The 13,689-nt window shown below is 44.5% G+C and overlaps 1 protein-coding gene across 1 annotated transcript in view; it reads left to right on the top strand.

Moving 5' to 3' along the window:
- Nucleotides 1–459: 459 nt before the first annotated feature.
- The window catches only part of GOLGA5 (golgin A5), a 58,577-nt gene continuing 45,347 nt past the window's right edge, over nucleotides 460–13,689 (top strand). Inside the window, 2 exon segments of the mRNA XM_077466736.1 lie at nucleotides 460–730; nucleotides 2,011–2,627. Of these exon segments, the coding sequence (XP_077322862.1) occupies nucleotides 2,060–2,627 (568 nt within the window). The 5' untranslated portion in view covers nucleotides 460–730; nucleotides 2,011–2,059.

The following is a 13,689-nucleotide window of genomic DNA, read 5'->3' as shown; positions in this document are numbered from 1 at the left end:
ATGATAAAAATTTCATTTGGGTACAGTGTAGCATGACCGCGCAATTGTCATTGAAAGTGCAAGAGCGATGAAAGCTGAAAATTGGGCTGGGAAGGAAGGGGGCGAAAGTGCCCTGTATTGAAGTAGTTAAAAGGGGCTTCCAGACTCCAATAAGCCCCCTGCCCACAGACCCCCAACACCACCGGCTAGGGTTGTTGGGAAGAGGCCCATCATCAACATGGGGACAGGGTGCATTGTGGGGGGGGGGTGAACCCCAAATGTAGCGCTAAGGGCTGCTGGTAACTGTCTTCCCGTCTGCCCTCATGTTGTAAAGCGCTTTGCAAACTGTTGGAGCGATATAAATCGTGTATAATGATGATGATGATGCTGATGCTGCTGGAGCTGTTGCCATAGCAACTAGTTATGCTTTCATTTTCACAGCGCTTACTATCAGAGACCTCCAGCCGCTCCGCGCCGCTCTATCGGTCGGTCGCTATCGTGAGCCGCTCTACCCCTCTCACACGTCTCTATGGGAGGCCGCTCTGTCATTTCGCTGGTATCTATGGCCGGCCGCTCTATCCTTGGGGACTCTATGGTCATGAGTTGCGGTCAGGCAGCGCCGTGGACAGCCTGTTTTGGGTCCTTCGGTGTGTAGGCAGTTCCGGGTCCACGTCTCCGGTACAGGATGGAGGGGAGAACGGAGCGCAGAGTGTGAGGAGAACCGTGTCAACCTGTGTACAGCCCGGGAGTGGTGAGAGCACGGCCCCGGGGTACCTACCGCACTGCTCCTGACCTGGGGGCTGGCCCTGTGTGGGGTCCACCTCTGGGAGGGGCTCCCATCTGCCCTGATCCTGGGGGAGGGGGGGCTCCCCTCTGCCCTGATCCTGGGGGGGGGGGGGCTCCCCTCTGCCCTGATCCTGGGGGAGGGGGGCTCCCCTCTGTCCTGATCCGGCGGGGGGCCCCTGTGCCCTGATCCTGGGGGGGGCCCCCCTCTGCCCTGATCCTGGGGGGGGGGGCCCCCCTCTGCCCTGATCCTGGGGGGGGGGCCCCCCTCTGCCCTGATCCTGGGGGGGGCCCCCTCTGCCCTGATCCTGGGGGGGGCCCCCTCTGCCCTGATCCTGGGGGGGGGCCCCTCTGACCTGATCCTGGGGGGGCCACCCGCTCTGCCCTGATCCTGGGGGGGCCACCCGCTCTGCCCTGATCCTGGGGGGGCCACCCGCTCTGCCCTGATCCTGGGGGGGCCACCCGCTCTGCCCTGATCCTGGGGGGGGGGCTCCCCCTCTGCCCTGATCCTGGGGGGGGGCCCCCCCTCTGCCCTGATCCTGGGGGGGGGGCTCCCCCTCTGCCCTGATCCTGGGGGGGGGCCCCCCCTCTGCCCTGATCCTGGGGGGGGGGCTCCCCCTCTGCCCTGATCCTGGGGGGGGGCTCCCCCTCTGCCCTGATCCTGGGGGGGGCTCCCCCTCTGCCCTGATCCTGGGGGGGGGGCTCCCCCTCTGCCCTGATCTGGTCGAGGTTGGGCGCCGCGTGCGGGGTGGCGGTCGAGGTTGGGCGCCGCGTGTGAGGTGGGCGCCCCGTGCGAGGTGGTGGTCGAGGTGGGTGCCCCGTGCGAGGTGGGCGCCCTGTGCAGGGTACATTTTTCCTGCTGGCAGCTGTTCATGGTACAGTTCCCATGACCTCTACCTGTGCATGGTACCAGTCAGGCCGGGCACATGGTGCAGGCTTCCCCTCCTCCCTCTGGACGCTTAATCTGTTGAGGTGTTCGGAGTAATTTTAAACACAGAACAGGTATGACGGGTCCTCTTGGCTGGTCGGTGGTGGGGGGGTTGGGTGAGGTATCCAGAAATTCTGTGTATTTATATTCTGGGCTGTCCCACGGCCAGCAAATAAGAGACAATTTAAAAGTAATAATATTATTGTGTCCCGGCTATTTTCTTGCAGTGATTGGTCAGTTCATCATTCAGGGCGGAGCCTGATCATTCTGCATCTCCGCCTATGACTCCAGTAACCCCCCTTCTATGTTCCTCATTACAGGTGATGAGTGAGGAGCTGTGAGTGACTGCTGACACCGGAGAACCCCACAATGTCTTGGTTGGTAGACTTGGCCGTTAAGGCGGAGGATCTGCTGAATTTGGTGGATCAGGGAGCGGCCACTGCCCTAAGCAAGAGCAAAGATGGCGAGGTCATCCTGGACAGCGCCGCCGACTACATCGGACACGATCCGCCAGAGAAACCGAAGGAGAAACACCCCAGCTACAGCAAGTCCGCCTTCATCTCCTCCGCCGCCGGCAATATAAAGAACCAGAAGGCGACTCTTCTCGCCGGCACGGCCAACGTCAAGTCCACCAGCAGGAAGACTACAGAGACCTCCCACAGCACCCCCATTGACTCTTCCCGCAGCACCCCCATCGCCCCCTCCCACAGCGCCCCCTCCCTCAGGACCTCCAGCCAATTCGTACGACGGAAAAAGTCAGAACCGGACGATGAGCAGCTCTTCGATTTCCTTAATAGTTCGGAGAAAGTGCACAACGGCGCCTTGGAGTCCAGGAGAGAATCCAGCAGGGAGGCGAGCGGGCACTCCGCACCCAGCAACCCCAACAGTGCCAACACCACCCAGAGCGCCTCTACGAAGACTGAACGGAAAACTCCAGGTAAATGGTTTCTCCTGTTTATCATCCTGGCTCCCCCAAAATATCCTACTTGCCTGCTCTACAATCCGGCTCCGTCCCCCGAATTCCTCCTTGGTTCAGCAATGGTAGAATGACACTCTGTCCATTTCCTGTGAGCCCAGCCTGTCTTTACCTCTAGGGGGCGTATGATCTTATAGGCTGGGCTCATGTTTATAACATTAGTCCACAGGTGGCAAACGACATACTGGTACGTTTTGAGCACTAGCCTGTGCGGGGGCGCACGCTCCTGATTGGCTTGCGAGGGAGTCAATCGGCGGGCGCGGTGGCTGCCCCGCAATTGTTCCCCACAGAGACAGAACGTGGATCTGCCGATGTAAATGGACAGATTTCCGTTCTGACTGGGGATTACACAGGATGATGGATCTCTGTGTTGTCCCAGTCAGACCACCCCCAATACAGTTAGAAAACACTCCCAGGGAACACAATTAACCTCTTGATCACCCCTGATGTTAACCCCTTCCCTGCCAGTGTCATTTATACAGTGATCAATTGTATATTTTTAGCTCCGATTGATATAATAATGTCACTGGTCACAAAAAGTGTCAAAAGTGTGCAATATGTCCACCACAATGTCACAGTCTCGCTAAAAATCGCTGATCACTGCCATCATTAGTAAAAAAAAAAGAATAAAAATGCCATAAATCTATCCCCTATTTTTTTAGATACTATAACTTTTGCGCAAACCAATAAAATATATACATTTATTTGGTATTTTTTTTTATTTTTTATTTTTTTAACAAAAATATGTATTGTATTTGGGCCAATATGTAGAATGCATATTGGCCCAAACTAATGAATTTTTTTTATTGGTTATGTTTTATAGCAGAAAGTAATAAATATATATATATATTTTTTTTTTTTTATTATACAAAATTGTCGGCATTTTTTTGTTGATAGCGCATAATATAAAAACCGCAGAGGTGATCAAATACCACCAAAAGAAAGCTCTACTTGTGGGGGGGAAAAAGGACAAGTTGTATTTGGGTACAGCATTGCACAACTGCGCAATTGTCAGTTAAAGTAACGCAGTGCGTTATCATAAAAAACGGCCTGGTCGTTGAGATTTCAATGCTCCGAAAAAAAAAAAAAAAAAAACCTGCAAGACCAAGGCATAATAAATAAGCTAGTATGCATTGCAGAATGATACCCTGCATCGGCTCCACTCACCTCTGACGTGGCCGATATCTATCCCGGAGTTCCTGGACTTCCAGGGGTTTGTGGGCTCCGGCGCAGTGATTGGCCGGAGCTTCGAAGACGGCACCCCTGCACATGCGCGCAGGTGCCGCCGGTCACGGCATGGGTCCTGAAGAAATGGCACAAGCAGGGGGCCGTTCCTTCAGTGCGCATGCGCCAATTACATCAGCGCCAGCGTGTATAGTAAATATCTCCTAAACGGTGCAAGTTTAGGAGATGTTTACATTACCTACAGGTAAGCCTTTACTATAGGGCCTGTGCCTGTAGGTACAATTAAAGAGGAAGACTTAACTTCCTCTTTTAAGGGGGTAAATCCTGCTGGTGCTTAAAAATTTCCACAGGTGACGCTTAAACATAAAAAATGACGTTTGGCATAAAAATGTTTACAGGTTACATGGTTTTGAGTTACAGAGGAGGCCCTGTGCTAGAATTATTGCTCTCGCTCTAACAATCGCGGTGATTCCTCACATGTGTGGTATGAACACCCTTTACATATGCGTTTGCAACTTGCGTTCGCTCCTGCGTGTGAGCACAGAGGGATGGGGCACTTTAATTTTCTTTTTTATTTATTTTCCTTTTTTTTACATTTATTATTTATTTTTTTACACTATCCCTTTTATTTATTTTTATCACTTTTATTTCTATTACAAGGAATTGTAACACCCCCTGTAATAGAAATAAGGATGACAGGTTCTCTTTATGGAGAGATCTGGGGTCAAAAAGACACCAAATCTCCACTTTACCCTTTTTAAAGGATAAGTCCACCCTAACACTAAAATCCCGGCATCTACAGACATCCACAATCTAACACTAACCTATCTAGTCCTGTAAAGAAGAAATCGGTATACATACCTTTTTTTTTTTTTTTTTTTTTTTTTTAAACTGTTCCCAAGCTGAGCTGTCAGCTGCGGCTTTGCGATGCAGAGGACACAGCCGACAAACTCTATGGGTGACATCACTTCCCTTGCAATTCACAGCCGTTGTCGACTGTGTCCTCTGCAGAACTTCCGCCGCTGGAGATCGAGTCAGATCGGCTTCAAAAAAGGTATATAGAGCGATTTCTTCTATATAGTGTTAGATTGTGGATGTCTGTAGATGCCGGGATTGTAGTGTTAGGGTGGACTTAATAGATCTTTTGCTTAAAAAAAAATATAAAACTTCCAGCCTGGACCAGCCCAGCCCAACCTCATGACGTCATGAGGTTGCTTCGATCCTCCAAGGTCATATAGGCAATCAAAGCGGTTCTACTCTACTCTGTGTCCAGCTGGTGGCACCATCGGACCATGTTTAAGGTGATCTGGTAGAAACGGTAAGCCCGAGAAACACTGGTGAGCATCAGGGGGAAGGGTGAACCTCTAATCCCAGTAAACCACTTGCAAACTTAATGCTGAACTCCAAGTAGATTTAAAAAAATAATAATAATGAATCCAGTTATATTGTATATTATGACTTTGATGTGCAGATTAGCATTCTTAACCATAGTTACCAGAGATGAGCTACTAGTTCAGTCACCAACAAGTGCAGGTCTCAGACTAGAGATCCAGGACTGATCAGCATACTTCCCAATCATGTGATCTTTATGACAGATAATTGTGGTGATCACATACAGGCTGGAAATGTTTTTTGCTAACTAACCTCTCCAGCCTGTAGATGGCACTGTGCCCCTCCCTGTGCAGAGAACTAGAGGTACAAACTAGTGTGTGTGTATGTGTAATATATATATATATAATCTCTTACATAGTCAGGTTGAAAAAAGACACAAGTCCATCCAGTTCAAATATATTATATGAAATGGTTTTATATTTTCTGTTTAAATGGCACATGGAAATATGACCCTCATTTAAAGTCCCACCAAATCCTTTTCCCCTTACCTACTATTAGCAGGGATTACTGTTTAAAAATCTAAACTCCTTGCCATAAAATAACAAACAATTTTTAAAAATCTCTATATATATATATATATATATATATATATATATATATATTTTTTTTTTTTTTTTACATTATGTCAGCTTATAATAATGTGCTGGGTATTTACAGAAATAGAACACTATACTTAAAGTGGACCTTCAGTAATTTTTTCAGCTTTCCATCTATTAAACCTTCTGCCCTTGTTGTTGTTTTATCTTTTGGATAGTGAAAGAAAGTGTGTAGATAGAGTAGTAAGTAAAAAAAACTCTACATACTCTACACTTTCCAGTAAAATACATTTTACTCTAGTGTTCGACTATACTCACAGGGGCGTTTCTGAATGAGTAGCAAAGTCTTTGTGTAATATGTGAATCAGTATCCCTTCTCCTAAAGGGTGTGTAGCGGAGATATGTACAGTGCCTTGCGAAAGTATTCGGCCCCCTTAAAGTTTTCAACCTTTTGCCACATTTCAGGCTTCAAACATAAAGATATAAAATTTTTATTTTTTGTGAAGAATCACCAACAAGTGGGACACAATTGTGAAGTGGAATGAAATCTATTGGATTTTTGAAACTTTTTTAACTAATAAAAAAAATGAAAAGTGAGGCGTGCAAAATTATTCGGCCCCCTTGCGTTAATACTTTGTAGAGCCACCTTTTGCTGCGAGTCGCTTGGGGTATGTCTCTATCAGTTTTGCACATCGAGAGACTGAAATTCTTGCCCATTCTTCCTTGCAAAACAGCTGGAGCTCAGTGAGGTTGGATGGAGAGCGTTTGTGAACAGCAGTTTTCAGCTCTTTCCACAGATTCTCGATTGGATACAGGTCTGGACTTTTACTTGGCCATTCTAACACCTGGATATGTTTATTTGTGAACCATTCCTTTGTAGATTTTGCTGTATGTTTGGGATCATTGTCTTGTTGGAAGATAAATCTCTGTCCCAGTTTCAGGTCTTTTGCAGACTCCAACCGGTTTTCATCCAGAATGGTCCTGTATTTGGCTGCATCCATCTTCCCCTCAATTTTAACCATCTTCCCTGTCCCTGCTGAAGAAAAGCAGGCCCAAACCATGATGCTGCCACCACCATGTGTGACAGTGGGGATGGTGTGTTGAGGGTGATGAGCTGTGTTGCTTTTACGCCAAACCTATCGTTTTGCATTGTGGGCAAAAAGTTTGATTTTGGTTTTATCTGACCAGAGCCCCTTCTTCCACATGTTTGGTGTGTCTCCCAGGTGGCTTGTGGCAAACTTTAGACGAGACTTTTTAAGGATATCTTTGAGAAATGGCTTTCTTCTTGCCACTCTTCCATAAAGGGCAGATTTGTGCAGTGTACGACTGATTGTTGTCCTATGGACAGACTCTCCCACCTCAGCTGTAGTTCTCTGCAGTTCATCCAGAGTGATCATGGGCCTCTTGGCTGCATCTCTGATCAGTCTTCTCCTTGTCTGAACTGAAAGTTTAAAGGGACGGCCAGGTCTTGGTAGATTTGCAGTGGTCTGATACTCCCATTTCAAAATGATCGCTTGCACAGTGCTCCTTGGGACGTTTAAAGCTTGGAAAATCTTTTTGTATCCAAATCCGGCTTTAAACTTCTCCACAACAGTATTACGGACCTGCCTGGTGTGTTCCTTGGTCTTCATGATGCTCTCTGCGCTTTCAACAGAACCCTGAGACTATCACAGAGCAGGTGCATTCATACAGAGACTTGATTACACACAGGTGGATTCTATTTATCACCATCAGTCATTTAGGACAACATTGGATCATTCAGAGATCCTCGCTGAACTTCTGGAGTGAGTTTGCTGCACTGAAAGTAAAGGGGCCGAATCATTTTGCACGCACCACTTTTCAGTTTTTTATTTGCTAAAAAAGTTTAAAATATCCAATAGATTTCGTTCCACTTCACAATTGTGTCCCACTTGTTGGTGATTCTTCACAAAAAATTAAAATTTTATATCTTTATGTTTGAAGCCTGAAATGTGGCAAAAGGTTGAAAAGTTCAAGGGGGCCGAATACTTTCGCAAGGCACTGTGTGTCTTTATCCACGGCCGCATTTGCAACGTACTTTCAGGAGTAGAAATTGAAGAATCCTTTGTTCTTTCAATACTTCATTAATAGATGTTTTATTGTTCAGGAAGATAAGCAAAGACAAGAATGACGTCTGGTAACATATGGCATGGTGTTGGCTTCTAAGGTGGAACTTCTGGTGTTACATTTTTCAAAGTGTAGAGTTCCTTCTCTTGCCACCGATCTACCCTCACTCTCATAATCCTACTCCATTCTTATACTGTTTCATGATGTTATGTCAGCATATCCTAATAACACCCATATTTGCATATATACCTAATATGGTTCAGTCTATAGATAAGTAGCATAACTCCACCCATTGTCCTGACATAGTAACTCAAAAATAGAAGTAGCTACTCAGCAAAACCACTCCCCTCTGTACTCTGTTTTGCTCTGTGACCTTCAAAGACCATCACTTATTACCGTAACATATAACTTGCATATATTTTCAGAAACTTTTATCACTTAAAATATTAATTAACTCAAAAACTTCTAACAGATAGTAAAACATTTTTTTTTTCTGCCAGTAAATAGCTTCTACAGCCCACTTTCTGTTTCTTGTCTGGTCATTAGCCTAGGCTTATGACATCATGAACAGCTCTCTCTCTCACTCTCCTGAGAATTTGCCAGTCAGGGAGGGGGGGATGAGCCATAAAAAGCCAAGGAGAGCTACAGAGCTGGAGAGGTGTGTCTGTGTAAAATCCAGGAAGTGAACAGGCAGCGTCTTCAGCTGCCCACAGTTAAAATGGATGCATCCAGACTTAGAGGGAGATTTCTGCAGCATATTTGGCAAGTACAGAATCGCAGGATATATAAAATGATGTGCCAAACGGTTGAAGGGAAGCTTCAGGGTGGCAAAGAGGTTTTCATGACAAATTATGTGAGCCGACTGCAGTCCCTCTTGAACCACTTGAAGACCAGGCTTTCTCTGGCACTTCTTGTTTTACAAGATTAATTCAATATATTTTGCTAGAAAATTATATATATATATATATATATATATATATATATATATATATATATATATATATATATATATATATATATATATATATATATATATATATATATATATATATATATATATATATATATATTTTTTTTTTTTTTTGTTTTTTTTTAGCAGAGACCCTAGGGAATAAGATGGCGATTGTTGCAATTATTTTATGTCTGTCACACGATATTTGCGCAGCAATTTTTCAAAGGCTATTTTTTGGGGAAAAAAATACTTTAATGAATAAAAAACAAACAAGTGGTTGAAGTGGAAAGGGGAAGCTCCACTTGTTTTCACCCCCCCTTTCCATTATTAGCATGCCCCAACTCACTCTGGATGAAGGAGCATAGCACAGGGGGCAATCTTTGGATCTTTGGACAGCAGCATTGCCAGACTGGGGGGGGGGGGGGAGTGTTAGATGGACTAGCAGATTTGGACAAATTGAAGCCAAACTCCAGGTCACACTCTCTATATAATTGGTTACAGCTCAGTTGCTCTCCATTTTTTGGCACTGTGGTGAGAGGCCAATCTGCTCACAGCCTAAAGATTTTCTGCTGCTAAGAGGCTCCAGGCTTCGGCAAAATGGCAGCCTTTGGAAAGAAGTGGTGGCAACCTCTACCGTGCTATAGAACATTATTTTTTTATCAGGTAGTTGGCTATAGTGTATTGGGCAACACTTTGGCTGCCTGTCTAGCACATTATCAGAAGGCATTATGTGGATGTTCGCTGTGTGTGTTTGGGAATGATTCCACGTACAGGGCTGGGGCTCTGTGCCCAGGAACTTCAAACTGCATCTCTCCAGGATCAGGTAGTGTCAGCGTAATGAGATTTGTTGAACGTGTAAGCCGATGACTGGTCTAATTAAAGACATTAAGTACTGACTAGTCTGCAGCGCAATGAATCAGCTGGTTCAGCAAGAAGAGATTCCAGTACAGAGTCACTCCATATAGACACAGTGACTGGTTCCTCTTAAGGGCGGTGCTTTGAATTTAACCACTTCAATACTGGGCATTTTTACCCCCCCCCCTTCCTGTCCATGCCAATTTTCAGCTGTCACACGTTGAGGCTGGGTTCACACTGCAGCGATGCGGGAACGCTGCTGCAAATCCGCGGCGGGTTCCCGCATTGCATGCCTCCCGGCGGCAGTTCACACTGCCCTATGCGAACTGCTGAGAGTGTTAATGACACCCCCAGATCAGTCCGCATATCGCAGTGCGATCTGCAAACTCGGACAGGAATTGGATCGCATGGTGTGAACACCCATGTGATCCGATTCTGCTGCGGACCAAAAAAAGGGTCCTGTGCGAGTTTGGGGCGGGTCCGATGCGAATTCAGCCATACTATCTGTATGGCTGAACTCGCATCGCACAGAGATCGGATGTGATTTGCACTGCAGTGCGGTACGAATCACATCCGGTTCTCGTAGCCGCAGCAGTGTGAACCCAGCCTTAATGACAATTGCGCGGTCATGCTACACTGTACTCATATGAAATTATTTTTTTTCACACAAATAGAGCTTTTTTTTTTTTTTTTTTGGTGGTATTTAATCGCCACAGTTTTTTTTACATTTTTTGCTAAATAAATCAAACACCATAAATTTAAAAAAAACAAGGTTTTTTCATAGTTATAAAATTCTGTAAACTGGTAATTTTTCTTCACTAGGGGGCACTTGTAGTCGGTACTGATGGGCACTGATAATGACACTGATGAGGCATGACTGAGGCATTGGTTGGCAGTACTGGTGGGCACTGTTGTGACTGCACTGATAATCAGGACACTGATGGTGCCTTGATTATCAGTGCCGATGTCCCTAACACAACGCGGTTATCGGCTCTCTTCTCTCCTCACACTGTCATCATCATGAGGAGAGAAATGCTGATAACCGGCTTGTGTTTGCATCCTGTGATCAGCTGTCATTGGCTGACAGCTAATCGCATGGTAAAGAGCTGCTGTGATTGGCCCTTGACCCCAATCTGTGAGGATCTGCGTCCAAAGGATCACAGCCCACCGCAGAGGGCGAGCAAGCAGCAGGATCACAGGAGGGCGTCCAAGGATGCCTGCAATGTTGGCCATCTTATGGCTATTGCGCTGGTGGCAAGAGGTTAAAGTAAACTTTTCCTGTGTGAAATATGGAAGCTGCCATTGGCAGACTTGGTCTAAAAATATGAATTCCTGGCTGAAATTAGTGGGAGCTTCCTTTTGGCTTCCCTCATAGTATTATATATATATATATATATATATATATATATATATATAATTTTTATTTTTTTTAAATGGATGAGTATAAATAGGAAGGCTGCCGTTGCACTTACCTTCTGAAATCCTAGTTCTCTGGTCGTCATGTTGATCACTTCTCTGACTTGGAACAAGTGTACAGATTAGGAATGTTATTTGCATTTTGATTTCTTGTTGCAGATCCGTGTATTGGGATCATGTGACTCGTTCCCCCCCCCCCCCCCCAACGTGACTGTACTGGTGCTCAATGAATGGTCCAGCACTCTAACATGGGGGCAGGGAGAGAATTCTCCAAGCGGACTGCTATCTAGTCTTTCCCTGGAATGTTTATTCCTACACCACATAGAACTGTGCATGAGAATATTTATATACAGATTGTGGACTTCTAGGGTTACACACTGAAGGACTCAGAGGAGGGACACCCCCCTCTTAATTTTTTAATAGCAGAAATGGGACTGTGTTATAATCTGACAGTATTTATACAAGCAGTACTTTATCAGTAGGCATAACATTGGTTAATAGACTAGCGAGGCCACCACCACATGGGAAAAGTACACGCTTACCAGCTGTAGTGTGATTTCCCCCCCCCCCCCAATTTAAAGAGAAGTCATATGAGCTTTCATTAGGGTACACAGCCCTGGATAGACAGATGGCAACTCCTCCGTCTGGTTCTCAGACAGGCATCGCCCCATATATGTAATCTATACATCTATAAAAAGTAAAAAGATTCCCTGGAAGACGTCGTATGTGACGAAACATACAGGGCGGATCGACTTGCTTACCTTATTGCCAGTTCCCAGAAGTGCAGGTGCTGTATATCTGGCCTGTGAGGATTTGTTACAAGCACTTTTTATTCTTCAGTATTGTAAGTGTAATTTTAATTGCTAATAAAGCTAAAAATAAGGTTTTACACTATCTGAGCATCTTTTCCCTTTTTTTTATACTCTTATAGATTACATACGGGGGCGATGCCTAACTGAGAACTGGATGTTACCATCCGCTAGTGGGGGAGCCGGAGGGGTTGCCATTTGACTATCCAGGGCTGTGTACCCTAATGAAAGCACATATGACTTCTCTATATAATTAGGGGGGGGGGGGTCAGACTACAGCTGGTAAGCGTGTACTCTTCCTATTTGGTGGCCTCACGAGTCTCTTAACCATTGCTGGTGGTGGAGATTTTGCAGGCATCTACATATACTTTAATATAGAAGAAGAGGATTTCTGTTTGTTTAAATTTTCCTCATGGTGCACGTTGGAATTTTGTGTTGCAGGATTTTTTTTATACAGTATGTGATATTGTTTAATTTGGTAATTACGGTTTTTAATTTGCTAGCGCCATTTCTTTTTGATCTAATTACTATTTCACCATGTGTGGTATCTCATGGTAGAGTTGCTGCTTTATTTTTTTTTTATTTTTTTTTTTTTTCCATTTTTATTTCATAGAATTTTGATAGCACTTTATTTATTTATTTTTTTTTATGTAAGCACAGTATGGTTTTCATACCTAGTGTGATAAGATGCCTTCTGGTTTCGATGGTTACTTCTAAAATTAGAAAAGAGTCGGTAGAGTGCTGGACCAAAAGGTTTAAAAATTAGATGAGGTTTCAAACACAAAATCAGGAGGCAGCTCTCTGTTAACTGGAGCTTCCTTTTTTAAAAGTCCCTCAGGGCAGTCTGAGAAATCACAACTACCATCCAAATAATTGGCATCCAGATACCAACTACAAAAAAGTGAAAAGTTGCCCGCACAATATCCTGATACAAGATAACAAAAAAATCTTAGAAACAAGTGCTACGCTAATCAAAAATAACGCACATAATACTCCTACATAAATCAAAGTGCCTGTAGATTTCAGAGTGCGCAACTCCATTCTTTGAAAAAAAGACTTCGTAAATGCGTACATCTAAAATCAATACCAATTAGAGTGCATAAGAGATGCTGAAAATGTGTCGGAGGTGAAGCCTGGAAGGAGCTAGGCTGAGGTTGCTTTCAACTGTATGACCCTCAGGTTTTACTAGAGTGCTGCGATCAGGACCTTCCTCCAATTATACAAACTTCTTTGCCCCGGAGCTAGCACCCACAGTGTGAGTCCACTGGATTTGGACACCGGGACCTGAGCGGCAATCCATAACTTTCCGTTCGGGTTTACTGTATCCACCCAGAAGTTTCCGATCGAGCAGGCAGTGTGCGTAGTGGCGTCAGAGTCTGGCTCCTCCCAATGCGTTTCGTCATACGAGACGTCAGACGCATTTAAAAAAAAAAAGAAAATAAATGATAGAGCCACAACTAGTATGGGTCGAGTTGTATAAGCCAAAGAAAGTAGCCAAGGAGTTTCTGGGGGCTTATTGAAAAATCTCTAAAATAAAGCTGTAAAAAAATAACAGGAAATACTATAACTTGAAACACCCAATCATGCATATATAATAGAGAAGTTGTTTACCTCCTATGTTATTTTATATATTTGTGTGTATGTGTTTTAAAAAAAAATATATATTATATTATATTTATATTTTATTTATTACACACGCACACATAAATATAAATATATATATATATATATATATATATATATATATATAAATTTCTGTATTTACACATGTTTTATTTCCTAGCCCCGATGAA

The sequence above is a fragment of the Lithobates pipiens genome, unplaced genomic scaffold (genome assembly GCF_037356315.1).
Source record: "Lithobates pipiens isolate NorthernLeopardFrog02 unplaced genomic scaffold, aLitPip1_a1.2 Scaffold_37, whole genome shotgun sequence".
Taxonomy (NCBI): domain Eukaryota; kingdom Metazoa; phylum Chordata; class Amphibia; order Anura; family Ranidae; genus Lithobates; species Lithobates pipiens.
This window is presented reverse-complemented; position numbering and strand designations above follow the sequence as displayed.